The 25,621-nt window shown below is 36.5% G+C and overlaps 2 protein-coding genes across 17 annotated transcripts; both read left to right on the top strand.

The window, feature by feature from the left end:
* The first annotated feature begins 2,128 nt into the window (after nt 1–2,128).
* Nucleotides 2,129–13,207, top strand: LOC111387896 (thiosulfate/3-mercaptopyruvate sulfurtransferase 1, mitochondrial-like). 2 transcript variants are annotated; one of them, XM_023012498.1, is made up of 12 exons: nt 2,129–2,506; nt 3,191–3,379; nt 4,378–4,437; nt 4,638–4,700; nt 5,032–5,156; nt 5,257–5,419; nt 11,047–11,106; nt 11,696–11,754; nt 11,879–11,960; nt 12,389–12,452; nt 12,661–12,728; nt 12,852–13,207. In XM_023012498.1, exons 1-12 carry the CDS (start codon nt 2,405–2,407, stop codon nt 12,951–12,953), a joined length of 1,137 nt encoding a protein of 378 aa, XP_022868266.1. In that variant the 5' UTR covers nt 2,129–2,404; the 3' UTR covers nt 12,954–13,207. The 2 variants fall into 2 exon arrangements, with proteins under 2 accessions (XP_022868266.1, XP_022868267.1); XM_023012499.1 differs by lacking the exons at nt 2,129–2,506; nt 3,191–3,379 and having other exon boundaries at nt 4,385–4,437; nt 5,032–5,160.
* A 1,198-nt stretch (nt 13,208–14,405) lies between these two features.
* Nucleotides 14,406–20,207, top strand: LOC111387912 (ATP-dependent zinc metalloprotease FTSH 12, chloroplastic-like). 15 transcript variants are annotated; one of them, XR_002701473.1, is made up of 7 exons: nt 14,423–15,268; nt 15,532–15,716; nt 16,546–16,772; nt 17,704–17,974; nt 18,103–18,157; nt 19,097–19,155; nt 19,265–20,137. XR_002701473.1 is itself a non-coding variant. In XM_023012530.1 (6 exons), exons 2-5 carry the CDS (start codon nt 15,589–15,591, stop codon nt 19,125–19,127), a joined length of 657 nt encoding a protein of 218 aa, XP_022868298.1. In that variant the 5' UTR covers nt 14,432–15,268; nt 15,532–15,588; the 3' UTR covers nt 19,128–19,155; nt 19,265–20,137. The 15 variants fall into 15 exon arrangements, 8 of the variants coding, with proteins under 8 accessions (XP_022868300.1, XP_022868302.1, XP_022868296.1 ...); XR_002701469.1 differs by lacking the exons at nt 18,103–18,157; nt 19,097–19,155 and having other exon boundaries at nt 14,417–15,268; nt 19,265–19,363; nt 19,595–20,199; XR_002701470.1 differs by lacking the exons at nt 18,103–18,157; nt 19,097–19,155 and having other exon boundaries at nt 14,417–15,268; nt 19,265–19,363; nt 19,591–20,199.
* The last annotated feature ends 5,414 nt before the right edge of the window (nt 20,208–25,621 follow it).

Genomic DNA, 25,621 nt, shown 5'->3' with positions numbered 1-25,621 from the left:
TTAACGATATGTATCGTTGACTATATTGAGTACGGTGGCGGAGCTGAGAGATTTACTCTGATTCGTTTTAATACAGGGGTCCATAAGGGTTATAATTGACTTGCAATCTATAGAATCCCCCAGATCATTGTATGAATAAATGGAAAAAGTGGAAGCGGGTTAATGGAATGATGTTTTTGAGAACCAATTTTGTGGATGATGATCTTGGTAGTCCGAGAAAGAAACGTGAATTTGGGGGTTTTGAGCAAGAATGGGGGGATTGAACAATAATGGACTGTTTGCGTGCGAGATGATAGTGGGTGCATTAATTACTTTCGGAGAGAAGTTACTTTTTAGTTTTCACTTTTACTACTATATTGCAGTATTTAAGGGTGTGTTTGATTACATTTATTTTTATGAAAAATATCAGTTTTTCACCCAAATTCATATTTAGAGTATTTGATTGCTATTTTTTTCCATAGAAAATATTTTCCAACTTTTGAAAATATGCCTAATTTTCCTTGTTTTTAAGGAAAATATTTTCTTTGGGTAGATGTGGTTTTTATTTTCCACAAAAGATGGAAAATATTTTCTTTTCTAGGTGATATTTTTCATGTCAATCAAACACACTCTAATTGATTAAAAATGTTAAATAGTATTTAATGAATATTTTACTAAAATGAGGCATGTGGTGTAATTTCCATTATGGTTTTTCCACGATGGAAACCAAGTGGGTCATTTTAGTTACGGGTCAGCCCACTAAAACATAAATATAGGTGCGAAATGGCCCAAATCGAACATTTGGAATGAATTTGTAATGAATCACTCCTTAGGATTTGAACTTATGATAAAGTGGTTGATTCAGCTTTGAGTTAACCGTTCCAACGGTCACTGAATTTTAAAATGTCGAGTTTTGGTCACTGAATTTAGGTTCATATCTTCGATTGCTCACTGAAGTTTAAAATGTCGAGTTTTGACCACTGAACTTTGAAAAATATTGTACATTATTTATTGAATTTTAAAAAATATTGTACATTATTCACCTAATTTTGAAAAATGCCGTACATTATTTACTGTAAACTCGATATTTTTCAAAGTCTAGAGTTATGCTAGTGAGTAATGTAAGGTATATTTCAAAGTTCAGTAGCAAAAACTCGACATTTTAAATTTCAGTGAGCAATCGAAGACATGAACCTAAGTTCAGTGATCAAAACTCAACATTTTAAAATTCAGTGGTCAATCAAAGATATGAATCTAAATTCAGTGACCATTAAAACAATTAACTCTTCAGCTTTTATTAGAACAATAACCAATATTAATAATGCTTATAAAATGTTTCATAAATTATAGACTATGAATTAATATTTAAGTTATTGCCTTCTCAATTTCAAATTTCATTATTTGTTTATTATTTTATTATGTTTAGGTTGTGTATCAATATTGACTATTAGGACACGTTTGATTGGATATATTTTTCAATAAAAAATTTTCCACCAAAATGTGGTGTTTGATAGCTAAATTTTTTAGGGAATTTGATTTCCACATTTTCCTCCACACATGTGCCTTTTCCTTGAAATAGATTTTGGTGGGAATTCGATTTTCCAGCTTTTCATTTTTTTTTGATTTTTTTTAGCAATGGAAACAAAATCTATCAACAATTGTAAACAAAATTATCCATTTAGTTGACAATTTTCATGAAAAACATGACTAAACGAATACTAAAAGATTCAAAATTTTAATATTTTCCACGTATAAAATTATACCAATCAAACATAATAATTTGCAATTTCCAGGAAAATAATTTTTAGACAATTCAATTCCTGAAATTCGTTTTCAATTCAATTCAATTCTATCTTTGCAATCAAATGGATCATTATTTTATTAATGGAACTGCAAATGGAAAAATATGACATTTTCTAAACGTTAAATAATAAATACATTTAGCAGGTATTTGGTTGTGATTAAAATTAAATTTTTTAGTAGATTGTAATAGAAGTTTTTGAAATATGTGATTTAAAAATTGTGGGACTCACAAATAATATAGTTAATATTGATTGTTTAACTTAAACTTTAGATTAAAATCATATTTTAATTCAAGGCAATTTTTTTTTATATTTTTATTTCCTTTACCCGTTATTTTTTTTTTTCACGCATCACAAACCTTAAAAACGCCGAACCGAAGTTTCACTTCCACTGGGAGTCGCTCCGGTGCGATACCAGGGCATAGCTCATCTGCGGCTGGCTGAATATGGATTGATTCAAATTATCGGCAGATATATCGTAAATTTCAATTGAAATTAGCTTCTAATTGAAAACCTCGGCACATAAGAAGAAATTCGAAAGGGACAAAAAGCCCCTAATCCTCCAATACCTGTGAAATTTTCTATGGTAATTCGTGCTTTCTGATCCAGACAAATATATACAAATGGCATCTTCCGTTCTGTCCAGAGCTCTCTTAGCTCATCGATTCCTTCGATCTTCTTCTACTCACTTTCACAAACCCAAATTCTTCACTTCCCCATTCTCCGTAAGCTTCCCTTCCTCTCTGTCTACTCTGACTGGATTTTGTTAACTTTTTGCCGTTTACTCCAAGGGATTGTTTTTCGTTATACTTTTACTATTTTAATTGGGTTTTCTATGCGGATTTTTGTTTTGCGGCGAGAAATTGGACTGTTAGAATTTAGATGAACTAAAGATTTTTGTATTTAGTATTTAGCTGTTCATGAGGTGGTCTTTGCTTTACCTGTTCGTTCTTACATTTACGAATAATCTGTTTTGTTTACTTTTGTATTGAGTAACTGCATGAATTGGTTGTTCATATTCCACCTGTGGTGTAAATTTGTTCACTTTAACACTTTCAGGAAGTAAAGAGAGAAAATCTGAATAATGAAAATAGGCTATTAACTTCATTTAGACTTTCTAATTCGTAGGCGACCTGGTTATCCTACTCAGAAAGTAACATGGACACTGATTTATTCTTGAACTTGTCTGTTCCCAGTAGTGATGTTTGATTTAGAATTTAATCCAACAAAGATTTGTGATTTTAAGATGAAGTTTGAAAGAACTTGCAAGATTAAATTGTCCCATTTTGAACGCACTTGATCTATGGTTGGTTAAAGACACTTGATGACTGTTAATTTGTGGTGCTATTATCCTTTGTGAAATTATCATTCTTGTGCTTATTATGCATTATTTTCTTTCTTGCATGCAGATGAGATCATTTCACTGGTTGTTGGCTCCATCCCATTTGTCACATAAGGCTTCAGGGTCTGTTTATTGTAGCATGACTTCATCAGCAGTAGCCTCACAAGCTTCATTCTCCATGCAGTCCCTGCCAGCCAACGAACCTGTTGTTTCAGTGGATTGGCTCCATGCCAACCTTCGAGAACCTAATGTGAAGGTATGCATTGTGCCTTTTGACCTGTTATCCTTTTGTTAACTTGACTGCTCTGAGTTATTTTACAATGGTCTGCCATGTTCTGTTGAAGCATTTTCAGGTCTTAGGATGCTGTTTTCAAAAGTCTCACCACATACTCCTATTGTAAATAACCATTCATATAAAAAGTTTGGTTTCCTATGTTATGTCCAAAAAGCTAATAAGAAATTTATTATATTCATGCAAATTAAAAAGTTTTTACCTTCTTTATGTGATTATGTGCTAATTTTAAGCTTGAACACTTAGGTTCCTGTAAGAAAGTAAAATGAATATAGGAGATAGAATTTTGACATTACTGATCCCCTCGCTGGTACTTGGATCAATGGCAATTTCCCTTCTCCATGCTGTGGTCATTCCCACAAAAGTGCCCTTCAGTGTTCACAGAAGATCCAGAGCACTGGATTTTCCAAAGACAATATATTAATATCTTCATGAACGTTTTGTTTAATAATTTCAGTTGTAACATTGGGTCGTGAATTGGCCTGAAGTTATAAATTTTTTTTTTTAATATAAAAATATTGCAAGAAAACGACGGTAGAGGGAAGAAAATTTGAGTTTATTGATTAATCACACATATATAAATATTTGTTTAGCCTGTGCCGTCTCTTGTTTAAATGCATGACGAGTCCCTAAATCTTAAACTCATTATAGGCCTTCCCTGAGGCAAATAAACCATCATCCTTTATTTATTTTTTTTAATTTTTATTATTTTTAAATTGTAGTTTCTGAAGAAAATTTACGTTTTTTCTTCTTTTTTACCATAACAGGCCTAAAATGCCAATATTAATTTGCATAAGATTTGGTTTCCTTCTAATTTCAGTTTCCAAATCGCTAGTTATAGTCAAATGTGACCCCAAAAGTTTTACTGCCTATTAGCATAAGAAACCATTCCCCTTAGTAATATTGTTCTGGTTTCAAGGCGAGTGTCTTTATCACATCACTTAAATATGCAACTTTTTCAGGTGTTGGATGCATCCTGGTACATGCCAGATGAACAGAGAAACCCAGTTCAAGAATATCAGGTGCTTTGTGTTCGTATATATCTTCCTTGGCTCAATTCAAATGTGCCTTTATACTCTACTTTGTAGCAGTTATAATAGTTAAAAGGCATCTAAATGTATCAATAAAATCTCTTGTGGTGACATATTGTGTTTTCTACCACTCCACTAATGTTTATTTTTCTCCATCAGATATTTATTTGGGAGTTATTTTGTTTGATCAGGTGGCACATATTCCTGGTGCTCTTTTCTTTGATGTTGATGGCATATCAGATCAAACTAGCAATGTAAGATTTTATTTCTTTGTTATCACATGTAGTTTATGATCAGTTTGAAGTCTAGATATGGTTCCCCGTCAAACAAAACTCAAGCATCTTTTGGAAGTTCAGTTGCAACAAGGCAATAATAATTCTTTTTTGGATCAAACATCTTTATTGTTATGGTTTTGCAAAGTTTTATCTAGATTGATAGTGTGTATGCATATGCTGTGTATACCTGTGTGAATGTGTACCTATACTAATCAATACGCCCATAAAATAATCATTTGTAAATGCATATGCATATGCATATGCATGTGAATAATTTATAATGCTTTTCCTCTTGAATGGCGTTTACCAGTTGCCTCATATGTTGCCATCGGAAGAAGCATTTGCTGCTGCTGTTTCTGCCCTTGGCATTGAGAATAAGGATGGGCTTGTTGTGTATGATGGAAAAGGAATTTTCAGTGCAGCTCGTGTTTGGTGGTGAGTTTTAAATTCAAACCAAAGAAACAAAATAGAAGCATTAAACTTGTGAGTTCTTTGATTATGAGTGAGAAACTCGTCAACTTCTTTTATATAACAGGATGTTCCGAGTTTTTGGTCATGACAGAATTTGGGTTTTAGATGGAGGCCTGCCAAGATGGCGTGCTTCAGGATTTGATGTTGAATCAAGTGCGTCAAGTGATGCTATCTTCAAAGCTAGTGCTGCCAGTGAGGCAATAGAGAAAGTATACCAAGGACAGCATGTAAGTCATTGGTTATCTATGTAAAATTGTATTCACTGTCTTTGGTTCATAATGTGTTTGTTGTTTGGATGATTGATAGAAATCATCAATATTACACGTATTTCTCAGTCATCATGCTTTTAGTTTGTACATCTCCCTTTCTGTCCTTTTATTTTTATGGATACATGTTTTATGAGTTAAAATAAAGTCAAAGTTGTCAAAGACATCTGACTGTTGGCACTGTTGGCCAACCACTATCTAATCTGCTTCCTGGAACTGTGTGCGTTTGAAGGTCACAAAATTATCACATTACATAATGAGTTCAATAGTTCACAGAATGAAGGTTTTACTTGGAACATTATTTATAATTCAACCATTCCTTATGATGCAAGCTTACTAGGACTGCGCATGTTTCATTTCATCTTTGTTAAAATGAAGATAATAACATTAATCCCCCATTTGACCCCATTCTCCTTCTCATTCTTTTTCTCTCTTATTTTCAACCACACAATTTTCTATAAAATAATATTACACGTAAATAAAAAACTTTTCATTCTTTTCCAACCACACATTTTAAAAAAAAACGCTATTCCATTAAAATTTGGAAAGAATGGGGGCCAGACGGGGGTTAAGTCACCGATCATTTTACTGAATGCAGAGAGTAAGTGCCTTCCATCTGCTATTGCCACTTTCTTAAATGGTTACTAGAATCATTTTTGACCAGAAAATGAAAGTTGAAGATGAAAGGATAAAAGAACTTAAAACTGAGAAACTGTTTTTAGTTATTTATAAAAGGAGATGGGAAATGACTGGGACACTTACAAGCAAGAAGATAGCAAACAAAGATTTTTTATTTTTTTATTTTTTTATTTATTATAACGAGTCTAGATGCATGTTAAAGTGTCAATTGCAAGAAGGTTTGCAAAGCTGGAAGAGAATGCAAAAAAGCGGCAGCACATTCAGTGTTGTCTATTTGTACATTATTCTTAATTGAGATTTATCATTGAATTTGGGCCTCCTGTTTTGGATTACTTTTTTGCTGTTTAGATGGATCCTTGATGAATTAGACTAATTATAGTTAGCACCTCAAGTTAAGATGATGCTATGATAAGGACATCTACTTACTTTTGGGCTAGTTTAGCATCTTTGCTTTGGGCTAGTTTAGTATCTATTTTTTGGGCTTGTATTATGTAAATGGGCTGGCCCAAGGAAAGTCCTTATTATTATTATTATTTTTTTTTTATGTGGGCAGCTTTTTCTTGTAAGAAACAGATTTGATGGCTGAATGAAAATTGAGTGTTGCAGACTTCCACCGCCCTCTTCTTTTCTCCTTCTCCTCCTACTTCTTCATCTTTCCTCCCTGGTTTCTACTTCTCCCCTCTCCTCCTATGTGACTGGTTCTGCATTTGTGTCTATCTAATCCTATATCAAAGTGGTATCAGAGCTAAATCTGGCTTCCTTCACCCATTGCTGCAAAACCAGTCGATTTACTCTCCCGCCACCATCGCTTCAAAGAATGGCTACAACCTTAATCTTTTTGTTCAATTCCTCTACAACAACACAACACTCAGCCCATAATACAGAAGCCATATATTAATCAGAGATCAAACCAACCCATACAGTCACCACCAAAGTTTTACGGCCGACCTCAGCATGCTCACGCCACAGCCACTGTCCAAATTCAATCACCATCCCTCCATTTCCACCACCACTCATAAGCTACCACAACAGTGACCACCACCATATAATATCCCATAACCAATTAACCAATAAACCTCGATACCAACACCGCCAGCCACAGTAAATTCATGAACACCATCCCCCATAATACACATGGTCATCTATCTACTACATACACACAACTCCCAATGCGCATCAGCTCACTTCATATACACGACCTGCCTTACAATCACAACCACCATATCCCACTGCAAAACCGCCACCAGTCTACTCCCAAACCGACCCAATCACCCACTCTCCAACCCGAAATCACAGCAACCCGAAATTGAACAAACCCACCCGATATTACAGCGACAAAAAATTTACACATCGCCTTTCCGAACCCGGAGTACCCACCCACGACTGACGCCTTCGATCGTGACACAGCCATCGCGTCGCCCAAGCCTGAATTGCGACTCAAGATTAAAGCATTGCCGAGACAGTGACCCAGAAATCTCACCGGCTATTGCTATTGGGCAATCCATGACGTTATTTGGGCTCTACTCTAGTATTTTAGGTCCAGCTTTAGTGTGTTGGGCTCAGCTAGTGGTCTGTTTGTTTATATGTTTTTGTTTGATTTTGTAAGTAAAAAAAAAAAAAAAAAGGGAACAAAAAAGGGGCAAAAAAAAAAAGCGATAGTTTTCTAACATTGCTTTGTAGGTATATTTTAGTTTGATTGATCAGTACCACGTCTCAACAAACACGAGAATTTTCTGTCTTGTCATCTCAGCGAATCAACATAGCGTCTCCACGAGTGAGGGAACTTATTATTTTATCTATCTTTGGTTTATATTACTGTTTATTTTAAAATTACATTGGTTAATTTCTTTGTGCTGTGGTATTCCTCACTTTTACCTAAAATTCACATAACCAACACCCTAGACCTATTCAAACTCGTCTTGTTCACTTTTAACATTTTACGCCATTACATTGTTGACTAGTATTTGATCCGTGCTTTGTTATTTTACATAAATCAGCGGTATTAGCTTGCCTTATTAGGATCTACATAATCCCACAAAAAATAAAAAATAAAATCATAACTGCTCAAGTTTATATTGTCTTTATGTGCAATTGTTATTCATTGATCTCCTCATACATTACATTTAGTTGTTACTACATTGCATGCAATTGTGAGTGATCATCTTGTCATCCCTAGTGCTAATACTTTGACCATATATCCTTCCCAATTTGATGCACTATCACGACAGTTAGCCCAACTTGTCATTAATCAACAACAGTTTTAGACTCAATTAGCGACTGTCCAATCTGATATAACTGCTGCTCATGAGGAGAGAAAGAACCTAGTTGCTAAAATGAGCCATTTTAATCAAATCCCTTATTCGATTGACATTCATAAATCTAAAGTGATCCGTAATAGACAATATCATCATCGACAGAGTGATCAAAAATGCTTCCGACACAATCGTAGGGATAGGGATCAGGTTTGTGAGCGAGAACGAGGTTGTAATCGTCACAGTACTTGTTCACTTTCTCATCATGAGGAGAGTTTCTTTAGATTTATTAAATTAGATACTTCTGCTTTTGATGGTTGCTTAGATTTTGAAGTTTTTACTCAATGGACGGCTCTTAAACAAGGAAATTGGTTAGTGACTAAGTATATTGCACAATTTGAAGAATTTCGAACCAAATGTCATGTCATTGAGGATGAGACCACGACTTTGAATAGGTTTAACCAAGGTCTAAGGGATGATCTTAGGCGTGAGTTTTTCCTTTGCGGTGTGACTACTCTTGATCACACTTATTCTTTAGCCCGAGGTTATAAGTTGACTATTAGTACTCCATATGAAAAGCGCGATCATAATCATTTACCCATGTCATTAGAGCCACCTCAACATAAGTCTATCATAGAGCTTTCCCCATCTAATGTTCCTCCCATTTGGGAAAATAGGTGTAAAGGTCGTGATAGTCCAAGCCCCCCTTGTCCACATAGAAGGTGTATTGGCAACAATTTCTCTGTTTCATTGGCTCCACTTTCTCCCGTTAAGTCCCTTCTAGGACTTCCCCCGTCTAATATTCCTCCAATCTTGAAAAATAAGGGTAAAATTTTTGAAACTCCAAGGACTTCTTTTTCTCACTTGCTATGCATTAGCTGTAAGGACTCTTGCCACATCTCTTCCAAATGTCCTAACCGAGCTTTAGTCATAGAAGAACGAAAGAATGTAATAGAAGAGTCGTTAGAAGATCTAGTATATGAACCTAAATTTGAAGATATTGATGATGATATTGAGGACACCTCCTTAGGTGGCATCAAGACTCTTCCTGAGACTTTAGATACTATATCCCATGATTTCACTAGAAACTTTTGGAGAACCCAATCGCCTATGGTTAGCACTAAATCGAAATTCTCCACTGCAGACCAACCTCAGACTGATGGTCAAAATGAGGTCGTTAACCAAAGTTCTAGCAATTTATTCAAGTCTCTAGTCTAGAAAAATCTTGAGAATTGGGACTTGATCCCCCCAACTGTTCAAATTTCATATAACACTTCTGTGAATCGGTCTCTAGGTCTAAATCCATTTGAAGTTGTTCATAGTTATAAGTCTAGGTGGCCGTTAGATCTTATTCCCATATCCCCACATGCTAGTGTGTCGTTGTCAGCTGGAGCATTTGTATATCTTCATGACTTGCATACTGAGATCAATGAACAACTTAATGCAAGTAATGCATTATATAAACCTCGAGCTAATTAGCATAAATAATATTTTGAATTTAACATTGGGGATTATGTTGTACTGCAAGCCCGTAATGCTAGTCCTTATGAAACTTTAAAGCATGTTAGTCCAAATGCATATGTCAATATTCTTTCATCACATTATGACCACCACCTTATTTTAATTGTTAGGGACTTCATTGCTTATAAAGGTTGTTTTGACCGTTTTGATAATCCTTTTTTGTCTACACATGGGAGCTCCCACTCTGAATCTTTTGCTATGTCTATTCGAATATCATCTGTCACAGCACATAAAGATAAAATTGATGTTATTTTAGATGAACAAATTGTGTTGACCTATGACAGAGGGATTCGATGCTTTTTTGTTCATTGGGTAAATCGACTTGATTTTGGCGGTACATGGATTCCCGAAGAAAGACTTTAGCATCGTGATCCAAACTTCTTGGAGCTTTATAGGATTCGGCAAGATCATACTTTACCCAGTTCACCTTGGTCAGATCATCTACTTGGGGATAATTTGCAACTTACGTTGTCGTCATTTATTGAGTTTCGATATTTGGTTCGTCAGAAAGATCGTCTCCTTTGGTTTGATTTGGAACATTTTTGGTATCAGATCGACTGCAGCCTTTTGCATTTTGTCCACTCGACAGAGCCGAGTTTTCTCTCACCCCTGGAGAGTTGATGAGGGACATCTACTTACTTTTGGGCTAGTTTAATATCTATTTTTTGGGCTTGTATTATGTAAATGGGCTAGCCGAAGGCCAGACCTTTTTTTTTCTTAGTGTTGTATTTTATATATGTGGGCAGCCTTTTCTTGTAAGAAACAGATTTGATGTCTGAATGAAAATTGAGTGTTGCAGACTTCCACCGCCCTCTTCTTTTCTCCTTCTCCTCCTACTTCTTCATCTTTCCTCCCTGGTTTCTTCTTCTCCCCTCTCCTCCTATGTGACTGGTTCTGCGTTTGTGTTTATCTAATCCTACATCATGGTATCTTTATGTTGTCTGCAAAATCATTACTCTTGTACAATAATTCCAACAGTTGCTTTAAGCATCGATTTCGAGCCTCTCTTCCGTCTCTTTTTTTTTTTTTTTTTTTTAAATTTCTTTTCATCGATTAGTTCCAAGCGAATAGTCACTTACTTTCACTCATGTTATGTGCCTCTAAGATGATTTTTTGCAGTTGGTATTCAATATTAATGTGTGGTCTGTTTTGAACTTTTGATGGTAACATTTGCAGGTTGGGCCATTTACCTTTGAAACCAGATTTCAGCCACATTTGGTTTGGACACTTGAACAGGTCTGTTGCCCCTTTGAGTTTTATTTGATGATGCTATAATCTGTATGAATGTTATTTCATACTACAGCGATACTGATTGTGCATCATGAGAAGGATATTCAATATCCTTTTTTAAGTATCTCACGACATGTTATAAATAGATGTGAACGTGTATGTGTTGTTATATTAAAAAATGAAGTAACAATTCTTAAAATTATTTGCATCTATCCCTATTAGGGGATTGTTCCCTCCAGTTCAAACTAAATGCAGAAAATTGGTTAATACGGGCTCAATCCTGCGCTAAAAAAAGACTTGAAGTGGGGCATGAGTTTCCATTCTATTGTTTTCGATTTATCAGGATCATTTATGTGCAGTTTTAACTCAAAAATTAAATGTGTAGTTAAAGTGCACTCACTTGAACTTTGAAATAATAACTTTATCTTCAAGGACTCAAATTTTACTTTTTGAGCATTTTATTTAGTGGATGCTATGCTTAAAATGTGAAATCAGGGTTTTCTGCAAGTTGAGCTTTGGGAAGGTTTTTTCTATGATGTATTTGCCTCTGGTAAAATTCTTTGTCCAATTTCAATCGTTGTCTGTCTATTTTTAGGTCAAGAAAAATGTGGAGGAGAAAACATATCAGCATGTAGATGCTCGTTCAAAAGCTAGGTAGGTGATCTATAAAATCCTTTTTCGTAAATGATTGTTCAACATGAGTTGATTACTTATGATTGTGAAATTGTCATACCAAAAAGGTGTACCGTGCTTCTGTAAAATGTAATTTTTTATACAGATTTGATGGGGCTGCACCAGAGCCTCGAAAGGGTATCAGAAGTGGCCATGTACCAGGGAGCAGATGTATTCCTTTCGCCCAGGTAGAAAACTACCTCTAATTAGTGCATCATATCACTGGTTGGAAGTCATCCTTTTGAAAATTAGACGCAGCTATTTATATATCTATATCCTGAACCCTAATCATAACTATTTTCCCTTCTAAATAAAAAAGAGAAAAAGAATGCCTAGAAAATGTTCTTAATCACTAGTTTGGATGATGTTTTATGGAAGCTCTTTACTAGCAGTAGCACAACATTGGACAATCTCACTGTCCTCTTTGTATATGAACCATATAAATCATGAATTTGTGCCCTCAAAATTAGAATTTGTAACATGAAGTTCATTCCTTTGTGATGTTTATTTTGAAGTTAAAGGAACTATATGAATGTTTATGATGAAAAAGGCTTCTCTCTTCATATTGAAGAATAAAGAACTTTTCTAGTTTACGACATTTAACGGTTCCTTGCAGATGTTAGATGGTTCACAGACACTCTCACCTGCAGTTGAGCTCAAGAAAAGATTTGAGCAAGAAGGTAAGTAGTAGTGGAATCGTGTTTTTGCCACATCTGATCTGCATTCCTGTGTAAGAGGAACTTTTTTATTGTTGACGTAGCTACTGGTTTCCCGAGTGTTCTCTTAATTTTATACAGTTTGTCTACGTCATTACTTGTTTATAGCAATCTAGGCCAGATTAATAGATTAATTGTTGCGAAGAAGATTGATTAGCTCGTCGCTTTGCAGGAATTACATTGGACAAACCTGTGATAACTTCGTGCGGCACTGGTGTAACTGCATGTATTTTGGCATTGGTATTCCCCCTCTCTCTACCCCATCACCCAACCAAATACATACAGTCGCAAAATTTTCTTTTTACGAAGGTGCAATTCTTAAATGAAACATAAATTAGAAAAACAACCAAATTCATCTTTCAGGGCCTCCACCGACTAGGGAAGACAGATGTTCCGGTATATGATGGTTCTTGGACAGAATGGGGAGCAAAAGACGATACCCCTGTTGAATCCTCTGAAGAATAGGCAGACGATGCTTTTGATGGTGCACATCAGAAGGTTTGATATACTTATATGCCATTGTTGATTATGACGAGAGCTTTTATCAGACAGACATCAAAGTATGGACACTGGAATTATTTCTGAATCGAATCTAAGCGTTTCTTTATAGTCCTTTTGACGTTGGTGGTACAATGTTTCTTTGTTTAAATGTTAAATGTGTAGAGCATATGTCAATGCATCAAAAATGTAATTTGATTCAAATAACCGTTTTGCTAGAATCAATCACTTACATGGTGGGAAAAAGAAGAAGGGAAATGCCATGTGTTGATTCAAATAACAGTCTTTTGTTGACATTAAAAGTGGTGTCAAGTGTTGGTTGGGGTAAAAGCTATAAAAAATTTAAACTGTCCAATGGTGTATTTCTACATGGCAGTGTAAAAAATAATGTACACATGACATGATTGAAAGAGGAAAAATAGGCCCTTTCCAAGGTGGGTCGGGAAACTTTTTTCAATTGAGCAGTCTCTTAAGAGCACTAACTCAGGTAAGCTCAATTATCATTGGCAATTATGCTACACGTACACGTATAGAAACTTTTACAGAATTGTTACAGAATTTCACTTGGTGCATTATCATTGATTCTTGTCGAAAATCACAAAAAAAAGGCAGCACAAATTGTTAGAGAATTTCACTTGGTGCATTATCATTGATTGTTGTCGAAAATCACAAAAAAGGCACCTTACAGGTGTTGCGCTAGCAGCACTTGTAAGGTGTCCGTGAGAAAATTCTTATACACACGAAATAATTCTATCATTGGAAGTTCATGTTTTGGAAACTTGTGGAGCTGCTTTTGCCAATTGAACATCGAGTTTAGTGGGAGTCTTGAATGGTGTGAGATCAGCTCTTAAAAACTTGAATGACTTCATTACTCTAAGAAAATGACTTTAGTAATCACTGACATAAATATTCAACTTTTGTCACCGTTAAAAGTCACCAACCCACAAATTGAAATAAACGTCGGGTAAAAACGGAAAAAAAGCTTCGAATTGTTCTGAAGAGGAGTCTATAACGTGATAAGCAACAACAAATTAAACATAACATCCATAAATTTGAAGTCGGTTAGGGGAACAAAATTAATATGTTGAAAACAGATAATGTTAGTCAATAGAATAGGAAACAAAATTAATTAAACTGTACTTTATTTTTTATTTTCGTATTCTTTAGATTGACATGAATTTAGGTTAATCGAAGTCGGAGAGTTTTTTCTCCAGAAATGCAATGGAGCGGCGTAGAGCGTCCCACCATATCAGGGATTTTTTGGTCCTTGCCCTGTTTAAGATGGACAGGACGGGACACTTATTTGTCCCGATTAATATTATATATTTATTTAAGAGTATATATTTTTTAAAATTATGCCCTGTATCCATCCTTGCCACAAAACCCACCAGCCAACTCGACAAGTCACAGGTTGATCAATTGGTTTTTTTTGTCTTAACTCAAAATTTATTTTCTTATTGGAAATGATAAGTGGGGTGAGCTACTTGTCGATTCATCTTGAAGGTGAGTCATAGGTGTATGTGAGAGTTGCTTGTCGATTTAAATCGGCTCGCCAGGGAGTCAAGAAACAAAAAGCAAATAAAATAATAAAATTTTTGGAAGGAAAAAAATCACAAGCCTGAAATATTTCGAGGGAACTGGCTCATGCTTGGTTCGTCTCGAAGCGAGTCCGAGCCGAATGACTCGGCCCATTGAGAAAAAGGGGGGCATATTGAAATAATGAAAACTTGAGGGACCAGCTCAAGATTTGAAGATAAATACAAATACAAGTGATAATAAAACCTCTAAACCCCTTCTCCCAATTCCCAGCTGCTCAAACTGCAGCAAAATCTCCGTTTTCATTCTCTTCTCTTCCAGCATATAATCATGGAAGTTACAGCAATCCAATGCAGACCAAACCCACTTTTTCTATCTTCAAAAAATCTCCATTTTCTCAGAAAAGAACCATCCCGCCGTTACATTATCGGAAATGCAAGCTCAAGCTTTCCCGCCAAAGAAGGCTCATAATTTCTGCTTCTTCTTCCTCAGACATAAATCCAGGTGGACCGCCCAAGGTTTCTCGTGGGTTCGCTTTTCGCAGTCAATTCGCAGTGGTTCTCAGCGGTTTTTTGAGAAATTGGGCGAGTCTGTGAAGAAAGAAATTGGGTTTGACTTGGATTCCGCTAAAGTTGAGTTGTCGGGCTGGATGCAAGACTCAATTCAGAAAAGCCGGGATGGGCTGGAACGGGTGAATTCCGAGTTGGTACCTCAGTTCATTAATTGGAATATGGGAACGTTGGAAGGTATACTTTTTATTAATGTCTTAAAAGATGATTTTTTTAAAATCGTGTTTTGTTGCTCCAAAGTAAATTTTGTTAGTAAAAAGGTAATTTTGTAATAATTATTGGCAAAATACGTAAATTAAATGCAAGTTTAATCACTTTAAAGAACAGCCAAAATTGGTCTTCCTTTGTCCTTAAAATGCTTGAATCATATGTATTGAAATTGGCTTGGAGGAAATTAGTATTATTATTTTTATTATAGTATTACTTTTTGTTTTTCTTAGGATGTAAAAATTTGGGAACCAAAAAGAGTGGGTGTTTTGGTGCTATATGCTTTTGTTATGATATTTTCTTATCAAAGAATACGTATGGAAATTCGAGCGCCCATTATTGAACGTGAAAGAAAAGAATTGGCAGAGGCATATATGGAGGCATTGATTCCTGAGCCTACTCCTACTAATGTTCGGAAGTAAGTTTATTTCTAATCCAGTCATTCTTAAGCAACTTACGGTTTTCCTTTTGTAATGGGCAATAGTTGTCTACTATTTTGACAGAAAAATTAGCAAAATCATTTCACTGACTAGTGGTCAATGGATATCCCTGTTTGTAATTACTTTTGAAAGTTAAATTTGTGGAGTAGCAACCAATATCTATCATGCAAAGTAATTGAATTCCTCGGAAAAATCTCCTTTAGGTTTAGTCTATTTTTCCCGACCACAGTTGGAAGTGATATCCTGTCACGCTTGATCACTGATAAAAAAATTGAAAGCATAGTTCATTTGAGAAAACATTAACCAGTTGAATGTTGTAATGGTGATGGTGATATGTTTATAAAGTTGCCACTGTTCTTACTGGTTTGGTATCTGATTTTATGATTTGGAATACGGGAAAAGGGCAAAGATTCCAAAATTTCTTTGTGACAATATGGCACAGTGCCTTTTTGACGTATATTGTACCAGCAGAGGTTTTTAGTCTTTAGGGTAATTGGTGCAAAGCACATGTAGTTGTTCTGATTTAAGAGGGCTTTAAAGCATGAAAAAAGAAGGATCAAGTTTGAAGTTAAGACCTTGTCATATTAGGAACTTGATAACCCGAAAAATTGTTCTGTTATTTACTATTATCTTTTACTTCAATCACCTCCCAGTATCTGCAGTAATTCAATGGACCAAATTTTTAAAATGAAATTAATTTCAATATCCTTGGGTTAGTGGTATAGATGTTGAAATACTGATGTAATACATTGGTGCTGTTGATGTTTCTGAGTTGCTCAAGGTTTCAACCTTTTCTACTTCCTATAGGTTCAAAAAAGGTTTGTGGAGGAAGACTACACCGAAAGGTCTGAAGCTCAAAAAGTTCATTGAGAGTCCTGATGGGACACTTGTTCATGATAGTTCTTTTGTTGGGGAAGATGCATGGGAGGATGACACTGAACGTTCCCAGGACAACATAAAAGAAATTATAGATCATGATGTAAAATTGAATACAGAGGATAAGAAGAGTCTGAAGGAAGAATTAGGACTATCAGATTATTTAAATATCTTCCTCATTTTTTGTTGGCTTTACAATCAACTTTCTTAGATCATTGCTTAATCATCTTATTCTCCTGAAGTTGTTTCTAAACATATTTCGCTAGTTTGACAAATAACATGACAGTCACCATTTACAACTTGTATTTGAAAATTTCAAGCCAATAGGGCTTAAACTAGAGCTATAGCACTTGTGTTACTCATTTTTACGATAATTTTGTCTACTCTGCCCCACATTTAAAGTCAGTCTTTTTTTATGCTCTGGACTTTTATACTGTATGCCTTTAGTAAAACTCTCTCAAATCCTCCTTGATAAATTTGTGGTGGGATTAGATGTGGATTGTGTGGTATGGGGCTGAAGAGATATTTCTCTTTAACTGAAAGAGGATTTAGTAGGTTTATGGTGCTGTTTTGGGTGCTAATGAGAAATTCCCGAGAATAGTGTTTGAAGATTGGAAGAAACACAAGAACATATTGAAAATTGAAATAAGGTAATCCAAGATCGGAAGAAACACAAGAACATATTGAAAATTTAAATAAGGTAATCCTGGTTTAGGAAATGAATAAATTAGTACTTAAGCATAGTTAATGCTCTGCAGTCATGCAGTAACCGATATTTGAGAGGCATAGTGACTCTTAAGCCTTTGTTAGGTATGTTTGATCTTTTATGTTTAATACACCATTTGGCAATCATTTATCGAGCCCAATGGGATCTTTAAGTTCAAAAGTCTACAAGAGCTTGAATTTCTCCAAATCTTCTCCAGTCTTTTTAATTTGCGCTCTTAGGTTGCAAAATAGTTGTCGCTTCACTTTTTTCCAGTGGACTCTCTCACGGCCATATTATTTCTTACAGCCATATTATACAACATGCTAATGTACTAATCTATTCTTGCTTTTCTTCCTATCTTACTCGACATGTTTCTTTTACAGTTGAAAATCAGGATACAGCAGGAACATGGCATGATAGGCTTCAAGCATGGAAAGAAATTCTTCATGCTGAGAAATTAAGCGAACAATTAGATTCATTGAATGCTAAGTATGCCGTTGAATTTGACATGAAAGAAGTAGAGAACAGTCTTCGTAAGGATGTGGTTGAGAAGAAACACGAGGAACAAGGGCACTATGGATCTCAAAAAGATGGTGGCGCTACCGTCCTAAACTTCCCTATACTTATTTTCTTCAGAAACTTGATTCTTCAGAGGTGAAAAGTCTATCATCCTCTGTCCTCTTCTCTTCCTATATATTCTTTTCTACTCTGAATCATTGGTTTCTTTTTATTCCTAACTGATCATTCATCGGAGTTGAGAAATATAGGTTCATTTACTTCAGGTAGAACAAGACCTCTTTCTTTAAAAGTTCTTTGGAAATGCAGTTCTCTGGCAAGGTGCTTCAGAAAGCCACTTCTTTCAATATTGGGAAAATTACGTATCTGTTCTGTTTGCACGAAGAGATATATGAAAATATCCTAACCATTTAAAAGGACACATCATGTTAATATTTAATTAGTTAATAATTTTATATAATTTATGGCCACTTATTTCCAATTTATTTTGTGTATGCAATGGAATTCCACCTTTTTCCCGCTTTTAATTCATGTAAATATTTTGAGATCTTTTTCAAATTTCAAATATAAGATAAAATATTTTTGAATTGACAAACATCATCTTTAACTCCACAAAGTAAAAAGGAAAAAAAAAATTCAAATTCACAAATCTCAAGTTTTGTCATTTTTGTAATTCTAGCAGTTATTGGTTGCTACCATCCTTGGCTTTGTATTTAACTGATTGAAATGAAAATTTAGCTTAATGAGGAAAACAATATAGTGTTCACATAAAAATAGTAATTAAAAAGAGCACAAATATTGAACTTTATCTATAAATCTAAAGTTGAAGGACAAATAAGAACAGATATATTCTTCTAGATATAGGATTCCTGTTGATGTAATTTTATGAAGTAGGACTTATGTGTCCTAAACAGTTGCATTGGACTTAAGAGTTCCTTATATTGCAATCCAGGACTTGAAATAATTTCCCTATATATGTATTTCACACAATTTGATGGTTGGATGTTAGGATTTAAGTGGAAATGGAGCATTTGTTGATGTCATCTTCAAATTGCAGCCAGCCTCTTTTTCATTTTCTTTTAGATTTTAAATGTCAACCTTGCTTAAACTAAATTTGAATAAATATTAGATCCTACATTTATCAAGAGATCCTGAGGTCCACAGCTTAGAAAAGATGACTCCATTACAACGTTCTTAAATGACTTATTCCGAAGTACACCAATATGTTAGGCTGTTCCTAACACGTGCTCTATTTGTCAGGTTGCTGCTGTTGTCTTTACAAAGGAGCTGAAAAGATTGTACATAACTATGAAAGAAGGGTTCCCCCTAGAATATACTGTGAGTCTGTTATGCAGTTGTGTTTTTGCAGAGATGATATCTGTCCTCGGTTAAAATGCTTATTACTTTCTATTTTTCTTACCTTTTTAGGTTGATATTCCGCTCGATCCTTTCTTGTTTGAGGCAATAGCAGGTGCTGGTGTTGAAGTAGATCTTCTTCAGACGCGACAGATCCATTACTTCCTAAAAGTTGTGTTTGCTTTACTGCCTAGAAATTAATCTTACGATTTATAAGAGAATCTCTTATGTTTCTTCATATTACAACAAACCGCTTTCTTTATAAGAAATATAACCAACTTTTTGATATGGCTTATGCTGAAAATTTAATTCTGGTAAGCATTATATTATAAGTTGAATAGCACCTTTTTACCTATAACCATAGTTGGTTTTGATCTCTTATTTAACCATTTACCCAGCCAGTTGGTGAAGTTGGTGAAACAAAATCAATGTACAAAGATGTAGTCTTAGGAGGGGATGTCTGGGATCTTCTGGATGAGTTGATGATATACGTGGGAAACCCCATGCAGTGTTATGAAAAGGATTTGAAGTTTGTTCGAGCAAGCTTGTATATTTCTAAGATTGATGAGGCAATTAAGTATGGACCATGCTGCGAATTACTGACGGTGCAATTCACTGTTTCATCATCTACTTTGTAGGGTGTGCTTCTGTCTGGACCTCCAGGAACAGGCAAACCCTCTTCGCTAGGACACTTGCGAAGGAAAGTGGGTTACCTTTTGTTTTAGCTTCTGGTGCTGAGTTTACAGATAGCGAGAAAAGTGGTGCTGCAAGAATCAATGAGTTGTTCAATTGCAAGGAGAAAAGTAAAGATACTGTTTTTTACAATGTAATGCTATATCTTATGGTGTAAATAATTGGATGTGGAAAAAGGAGTTGAATTCCTTTACTCTTAGAATGCAAAAGATCTGTATTATGTTTAATGCCATGTCATGTTTTTCTAGAACACTTTCGAGATTAGGATCACGAAGGTCAGTATTTGAGGAATGAATAAATGATAAACTTATTATATCTTTCATTTCTTCCTTCGACTATAATGGGCAAAAGAAGCAAATGCACCAAAATGAAGAGTTTTACTATGTATTCAGAAACTAACAAACTAAACGTTGAAGGTTAGTAATACAATTAACATCTTAAGAATCTTTAAATTTGGAGAAATTGTGTCTGGAGAGGCATATTAAGGGTCATTCAAACCTAGCACTAGTGTAAAAGAACTTGGGAAATCTGCTACATTTGACTCAAAATTCTTATACAATTAATGCATTTTGGATGCTCTTTGGCCTTCTTTGAGAAGCACTGAAAAAGCAACAAGCTTTGAAGCCAAACTTAAATGAGAGATTACTTTGATTTAGATACACATTTCTTAATCTGACTACATGAGCAATGTCTCATAACACTATGCAGAACTGACAATAATATTCATTTTCCCGTCAATCTGAGTTCCAAAATAAGCATGATAACTGTTAATTTCTGGTATCCAGGAGCTCAAGATATGTGGCTGCAAATGAATGAGACCTTGTGCTTCTCACATGCATGCATACATACACTATACTATGTACGTACTTACGCCCCACACGGTCGCGACCAATCCGTCCGGGTAGCGGTCGCAAAACAGCACGGGTAACGCTTTTTAGCGGGACGGAATAGCTTGCAGTAGGGGACGCATGCAGATTCAGGCAGGCGACGCAGGCATACTCAAGCTAGGGACGCAGGCAACCTGTTGGGCAGAACGCAGGTTGTCTAAACCGGGCAGTTTTTCAGCACGTTAATGAGGTTGTTCTAAGTCCCGAACCAGCCATTTTGGAAGGAAAAAAAAAGCATGGACCTGCAACTGGATATTTTGGGGATGCAAGTGGGCAACTTGCACAACTTGTCCACTTGTGCCACTTGCAAGATATTATTAAGATGCAAGCTAAGATCGAGTTGGCAAGAATAATATCAAGATGCAAGCTAAGTACGAGTTGTATCCACTTGCAAGGAAAATGGTAGAGAATGTCCACTTGATGACAACTAAGCATGAGTTGTAAAGTGGAATGCAACTTGTCAAAAGAGGTTTAAGGCAACTTGCATCCAATGAAGGCTTTTGAATCAAATTAATCTTAGCCGTTGATTTGAAAGCAACTTGCAAGATTTTTGCCTATAAATAGAGATGGAAGTCTCATTTGTAAATCATGTAGAGTGGAGTGAGTTTATACATTAGAGAGATTGTAAAGTTTTCCCTTTCATTTATACAAAGAAAATTTCCTCAACCTTACTTATTTTCCATATATTCCTTACTCCAAAATTCTTTTCTCAAAATGGTTATAATTTAGCCTCTTTGGTTAAATTAATTGTGAGCGTGGAAAGACCGACTTAACGTTTTCTCGTGAGGGACGGGAATTGTCGAACATTAAGGCGACATGGTTCTAGTTGTTCGAGTGTAACGAAATTAAGTCCGTGACAAGTAGTATCAGAGCCTTGTTTGTAGGTCGTTATAATGGCGGATTCTCAACAAACTGTTGATATTGAGATTGAGGAGAGGGTCGAGGTACTGCCCAAACTGAAGTAAGGAAAACTCCAGGCAAAAGGAAGACGAGGAAAGCCGCCAACACGGAGGTTAAACTCAACCAAATCATCGCAAATATGGGTGATCAGATCAAATATCTTGAAAGCTCCTCGAGGCGTTGGAGAGACACGCCATTGGAAAGTTAGAAACTCTACAAATAAATGTCCAAGAGGTGATGGACACACAAGCATCATTGGAAAATGATGTCCAAATGATGAAAGATGATGTTCGAGCTGTGATAGCCGGACAAGCCGCAGAGACAGATGATTTTGGTCATCTCCAAACCAAAGTCTTGGATGCCGTTTCCACCATGCACAGCCAAGTTAATCAATTGGCCGTGATGATGGAAAGAATGAGCAAAGAGTTTGATCAATATAAGCAATCCACTGCCGGTACAAGCAGAGGTGCCGCTTCAACTATTGTTGCCCCAAGGATTGAATACCGGAAGCCTAAACATTATGATGGCCGACGGGATGCCAAAGATGTAGAAAACTTCCTATGGCAAATGGAAGTCTACTTTGAAGACGTAAATCTTGTTGATGAAGCCATGAAAGTCTGAACCACTTTTATGTATCTTACTGACACTGCATCTCTTTGGTGGCGTCGTAAGCATGCCGATGTTGATAATGGAGCTTGCAGAATTGATACTTGGGACGAGTTCAAAAGGGACTAAAAAGGCAATTTTACCCGGAGAACGTTGTGTATGAGGCCCGTAAGAAACCAAGGGAATTGAAACAAAAGGGGACCATTCGTGACTATGTCAAAGAGTTCACGACCCTTATGCTTCAAATCCCGAGCATGCCGGATGATGTCTTGCCATTCTATTTCATGGATGGATGTACAACATGGGTGCGCCAAAAATTACAACATCGCAGGGTCAAAAATGTAGATGAGGCAATTGCGGTTGTTGAATCTTTGACGGAGTTCCAAAGGAGTACGGGGTGGCAACCAAGGACTTTCAAACCAACTAAAGAGAATTTTGGCAAAGGCGGAGGTAATGTGCGAAAAGACAAGCAACAGAGTAAGCCGGATTGGAGGCCAAATCCCAAAGTTGATTACAAATCTGGTAGTAACAAAATAACTACTTGGCGGAAGGAATATGATGATAAAAAGAAGGGTAATTTTGCTCCTCGTAGTTGCTTCATTTACAAAGGGCCACATCTCATGCGATATTGCCCTAAACTTGGATCCTTGACGTCAATTACGAAGACTCAATCGGAGGCTTCCCATGGCAAGGAGGAGGGTGCAAGTCACATGGATTTATTGCAATTTTTCAATGCTTTGAATGCCAAAACTATTCCGGGGACGAACGGAGAAAAAAGATTGATGTTCGTACTTGCTGAAATCAATGGACGGCAAACACGGGCATTAGTTGATATCAGAGCCACGCACAATTTCATCACGAAGGATGAAGCACAGAGGCTAGGCTTGAATATTCACCATGGAGGTGGATTGTTAAAGACAGTGAATGCAACCATGAAGCCGTTAGCAGGCATAGTTCGAGGAGCGAAACTACGGTTGGATTCGTGGCATGGATCCGTTGATATTTCTGTGGCACCGATAGATGATTTCAAGCTAGTATTGGGCTTGGACTTCTTGAGGAAGGTTAATGCAATTCCTATGCCTTTCTTTGGTTCTATGTGTATTTTGGAGAAAGGATCATCGTGTATGGTTCCTATCGTTTCCATGGGGGTGGAAGTAGGACAATTTCGGCTATGCAATTAGCGAAAGGATGAAAGAAGGGTGAGCCGACATTCATTGCTCAATTGTCGGTTGCGACCAAAGTCACCACTTATAACGATGATTTGCCGGATGTTATTACAAAAGTCCTTGAGGAAAATAAGGATGTGATTCCCAAGGAGTTGCCAAGGAAACTTCGGCCTTAGAGGGAAGTTGATCATCACATTGAGTTAGAGCCCGGTGCCAAATCCCCGACTATGACACCCTATCGCATGGCACCCCCAGAGTTGGAGGAGCTTCGAAAACAACTTACAGAGCTTGTTGAGACGGGGAGGATTAGACCATCCAAAGCTCCCTATGGCGCCCCGGTGTTATTCCAAAAGAAGTCGGATGGGATGTTAAGGATGTGCGTTGATTACTGAGCACTAAAAAAGGTGACAGTGAAAAAAGTATCCTATTCCATTGATTGCGGATTTATTTGATCGACTTGGTAGCGCTAAGTTGTACACCAATGTTGATTTGCAAAAAGGCTACTATCAAGTTTGAATTGCTGAGGGAGATGAGCCCAAAACTACTTGCATTACTCGGTATGGTTCCTATGAATGGCTTGTCATGCCATTCGTTTTAACCAATGCCCCAGCCACATTTTGCACCTTGATGAACAAGATATTTTATCCATACCTGGATAAGTTTGTGGTGGTCTATCTTGATGATATTGTCATTTACAGCAATACATTAGAGAAAGATGTTGAACACTTGAAAATTATCTTCCAAGTGTTGAGGGAAAATGAATTGTACATCAAGAAGGAGAAATTTTCATTTGCCAAAAAAGAGGTGAATTTCTTGGGACATATCATCGGGCATGGTCACTTGAAAATGGACGGAGCCAAATTAAAAGCAATCAATGAATGGGAGCCACCTACAAAGGTGAAGGAGCTGCAGTCTTTCTTTGGATTAGTGAATTACTATCAGCGTTTCATTAAAGGCTACTCATCTAGAGCTGCCCTATTAATGGACTTGCTCAAAAAGTCTCAATGATGGGATTGGATCGTGAAATGTCAAAGAGCCTTTGATGATTTAAAGGTGGCGGTCATGTCAAAGCCGGTGTTGGCCTTGCCGAATTTCAACAAAAGTTTTGAAGTTCAAACGGACGCATCAGATTTTGCTATTGGAGGTGTGCTCATGCAAGGTCATCCTATTGCCTTCGAGAGTTGCAAGTTGAATGACATGGAGCGGCGTTACACAGTGTAAGAAAAAGAAATGACGGCCATTGTGCATTGCCTACAGGTATGGTGTCATTATCTTTTGGGTTCCCGTTTTGTGATCAAGATGGACAACGTGGCTATAAGTTACTTCCAATCACAAACAAAGTTAAGCCCGAAGCAAGCTAGACGGCAAGATTTCTTGGCGGAGTTTGATTATGTGATGGAATACAAACCTGGGAAGGCAAATATAGTGGCGGATGCACTTAGCCGGAAGGCGGAACTTGCGGCAATTAGCCAAGCCACGAGCACCTTGTTGGAGGAAATTAAATAAGGATTGAAGCGTGATCCCATGGCAAAAATATTGATGCAAGCCACCTGAGAAGGCAAGACAAGGCGATTTTGGATTGATAACGGGTTGCTATAGACCTCTGGGCAATGGGTATTTGTGCCTAAGTGGAAAAATTTGCTGCGTGATGTGATTCGAGAATGTCATGACACTAAATGGGCTGGACATCTCGGGATAGACCGGACATTGGCTTTGATTGAACGTGTAACGCCCCAATTTTATTTATTTTTACTATAAACATCGTAACGTTACCAAAAACTCACTTTTCTTTATTTTAAATGCGGAACTATATAAAAAGATTGCATGTAGAGAGGATTGAAGTCAGAGCACGTTGTTGTGCTTCTGTCCTAGTGCGAGATGCTGACTCCCACCAATGGCCTGCCGCATCAACCAACATAAATTCTGCACATAACACCTTTTGATCATTAGTGCAAGATAGATGTTTGAAGATTCGCTCCATTCCTCTTATCCATTCTTCAGCTGCTAGTGGGTCTGCCTTGCTATCGAAGGTTGGGGGTTTGTAACGACGGAACTGTTCCATGATTGAGCTGGTGTTGTTAGCGTTTGTACCATGGGAACCACCCTGTGCTTGTTGCCTACCCAAATTTTGTACCGCCCTTAGCAAATCCCTGATGATCGTAACTTGGTTTTGTTGT

This window comes from Olea europaea, unplaced genomic scaffold (assembly GCF_002742605.1).
Source record: "Olea europaea var. sylvestris unplaced genomic scaffold, O_europaea_v1 scaffold437, whole genome shotgun sequence".
Lineage (NCBI taxonomy): Eukaryota > Viridiplantae > Streptophyta > Magnoliopsida > Lamiales > Oleaceae > Olea > Olea europaea.
Note: the sequence above shows the minus strand (reverse complement) of the source record. Positions and strands in the feature narration are given on the sequence as shown.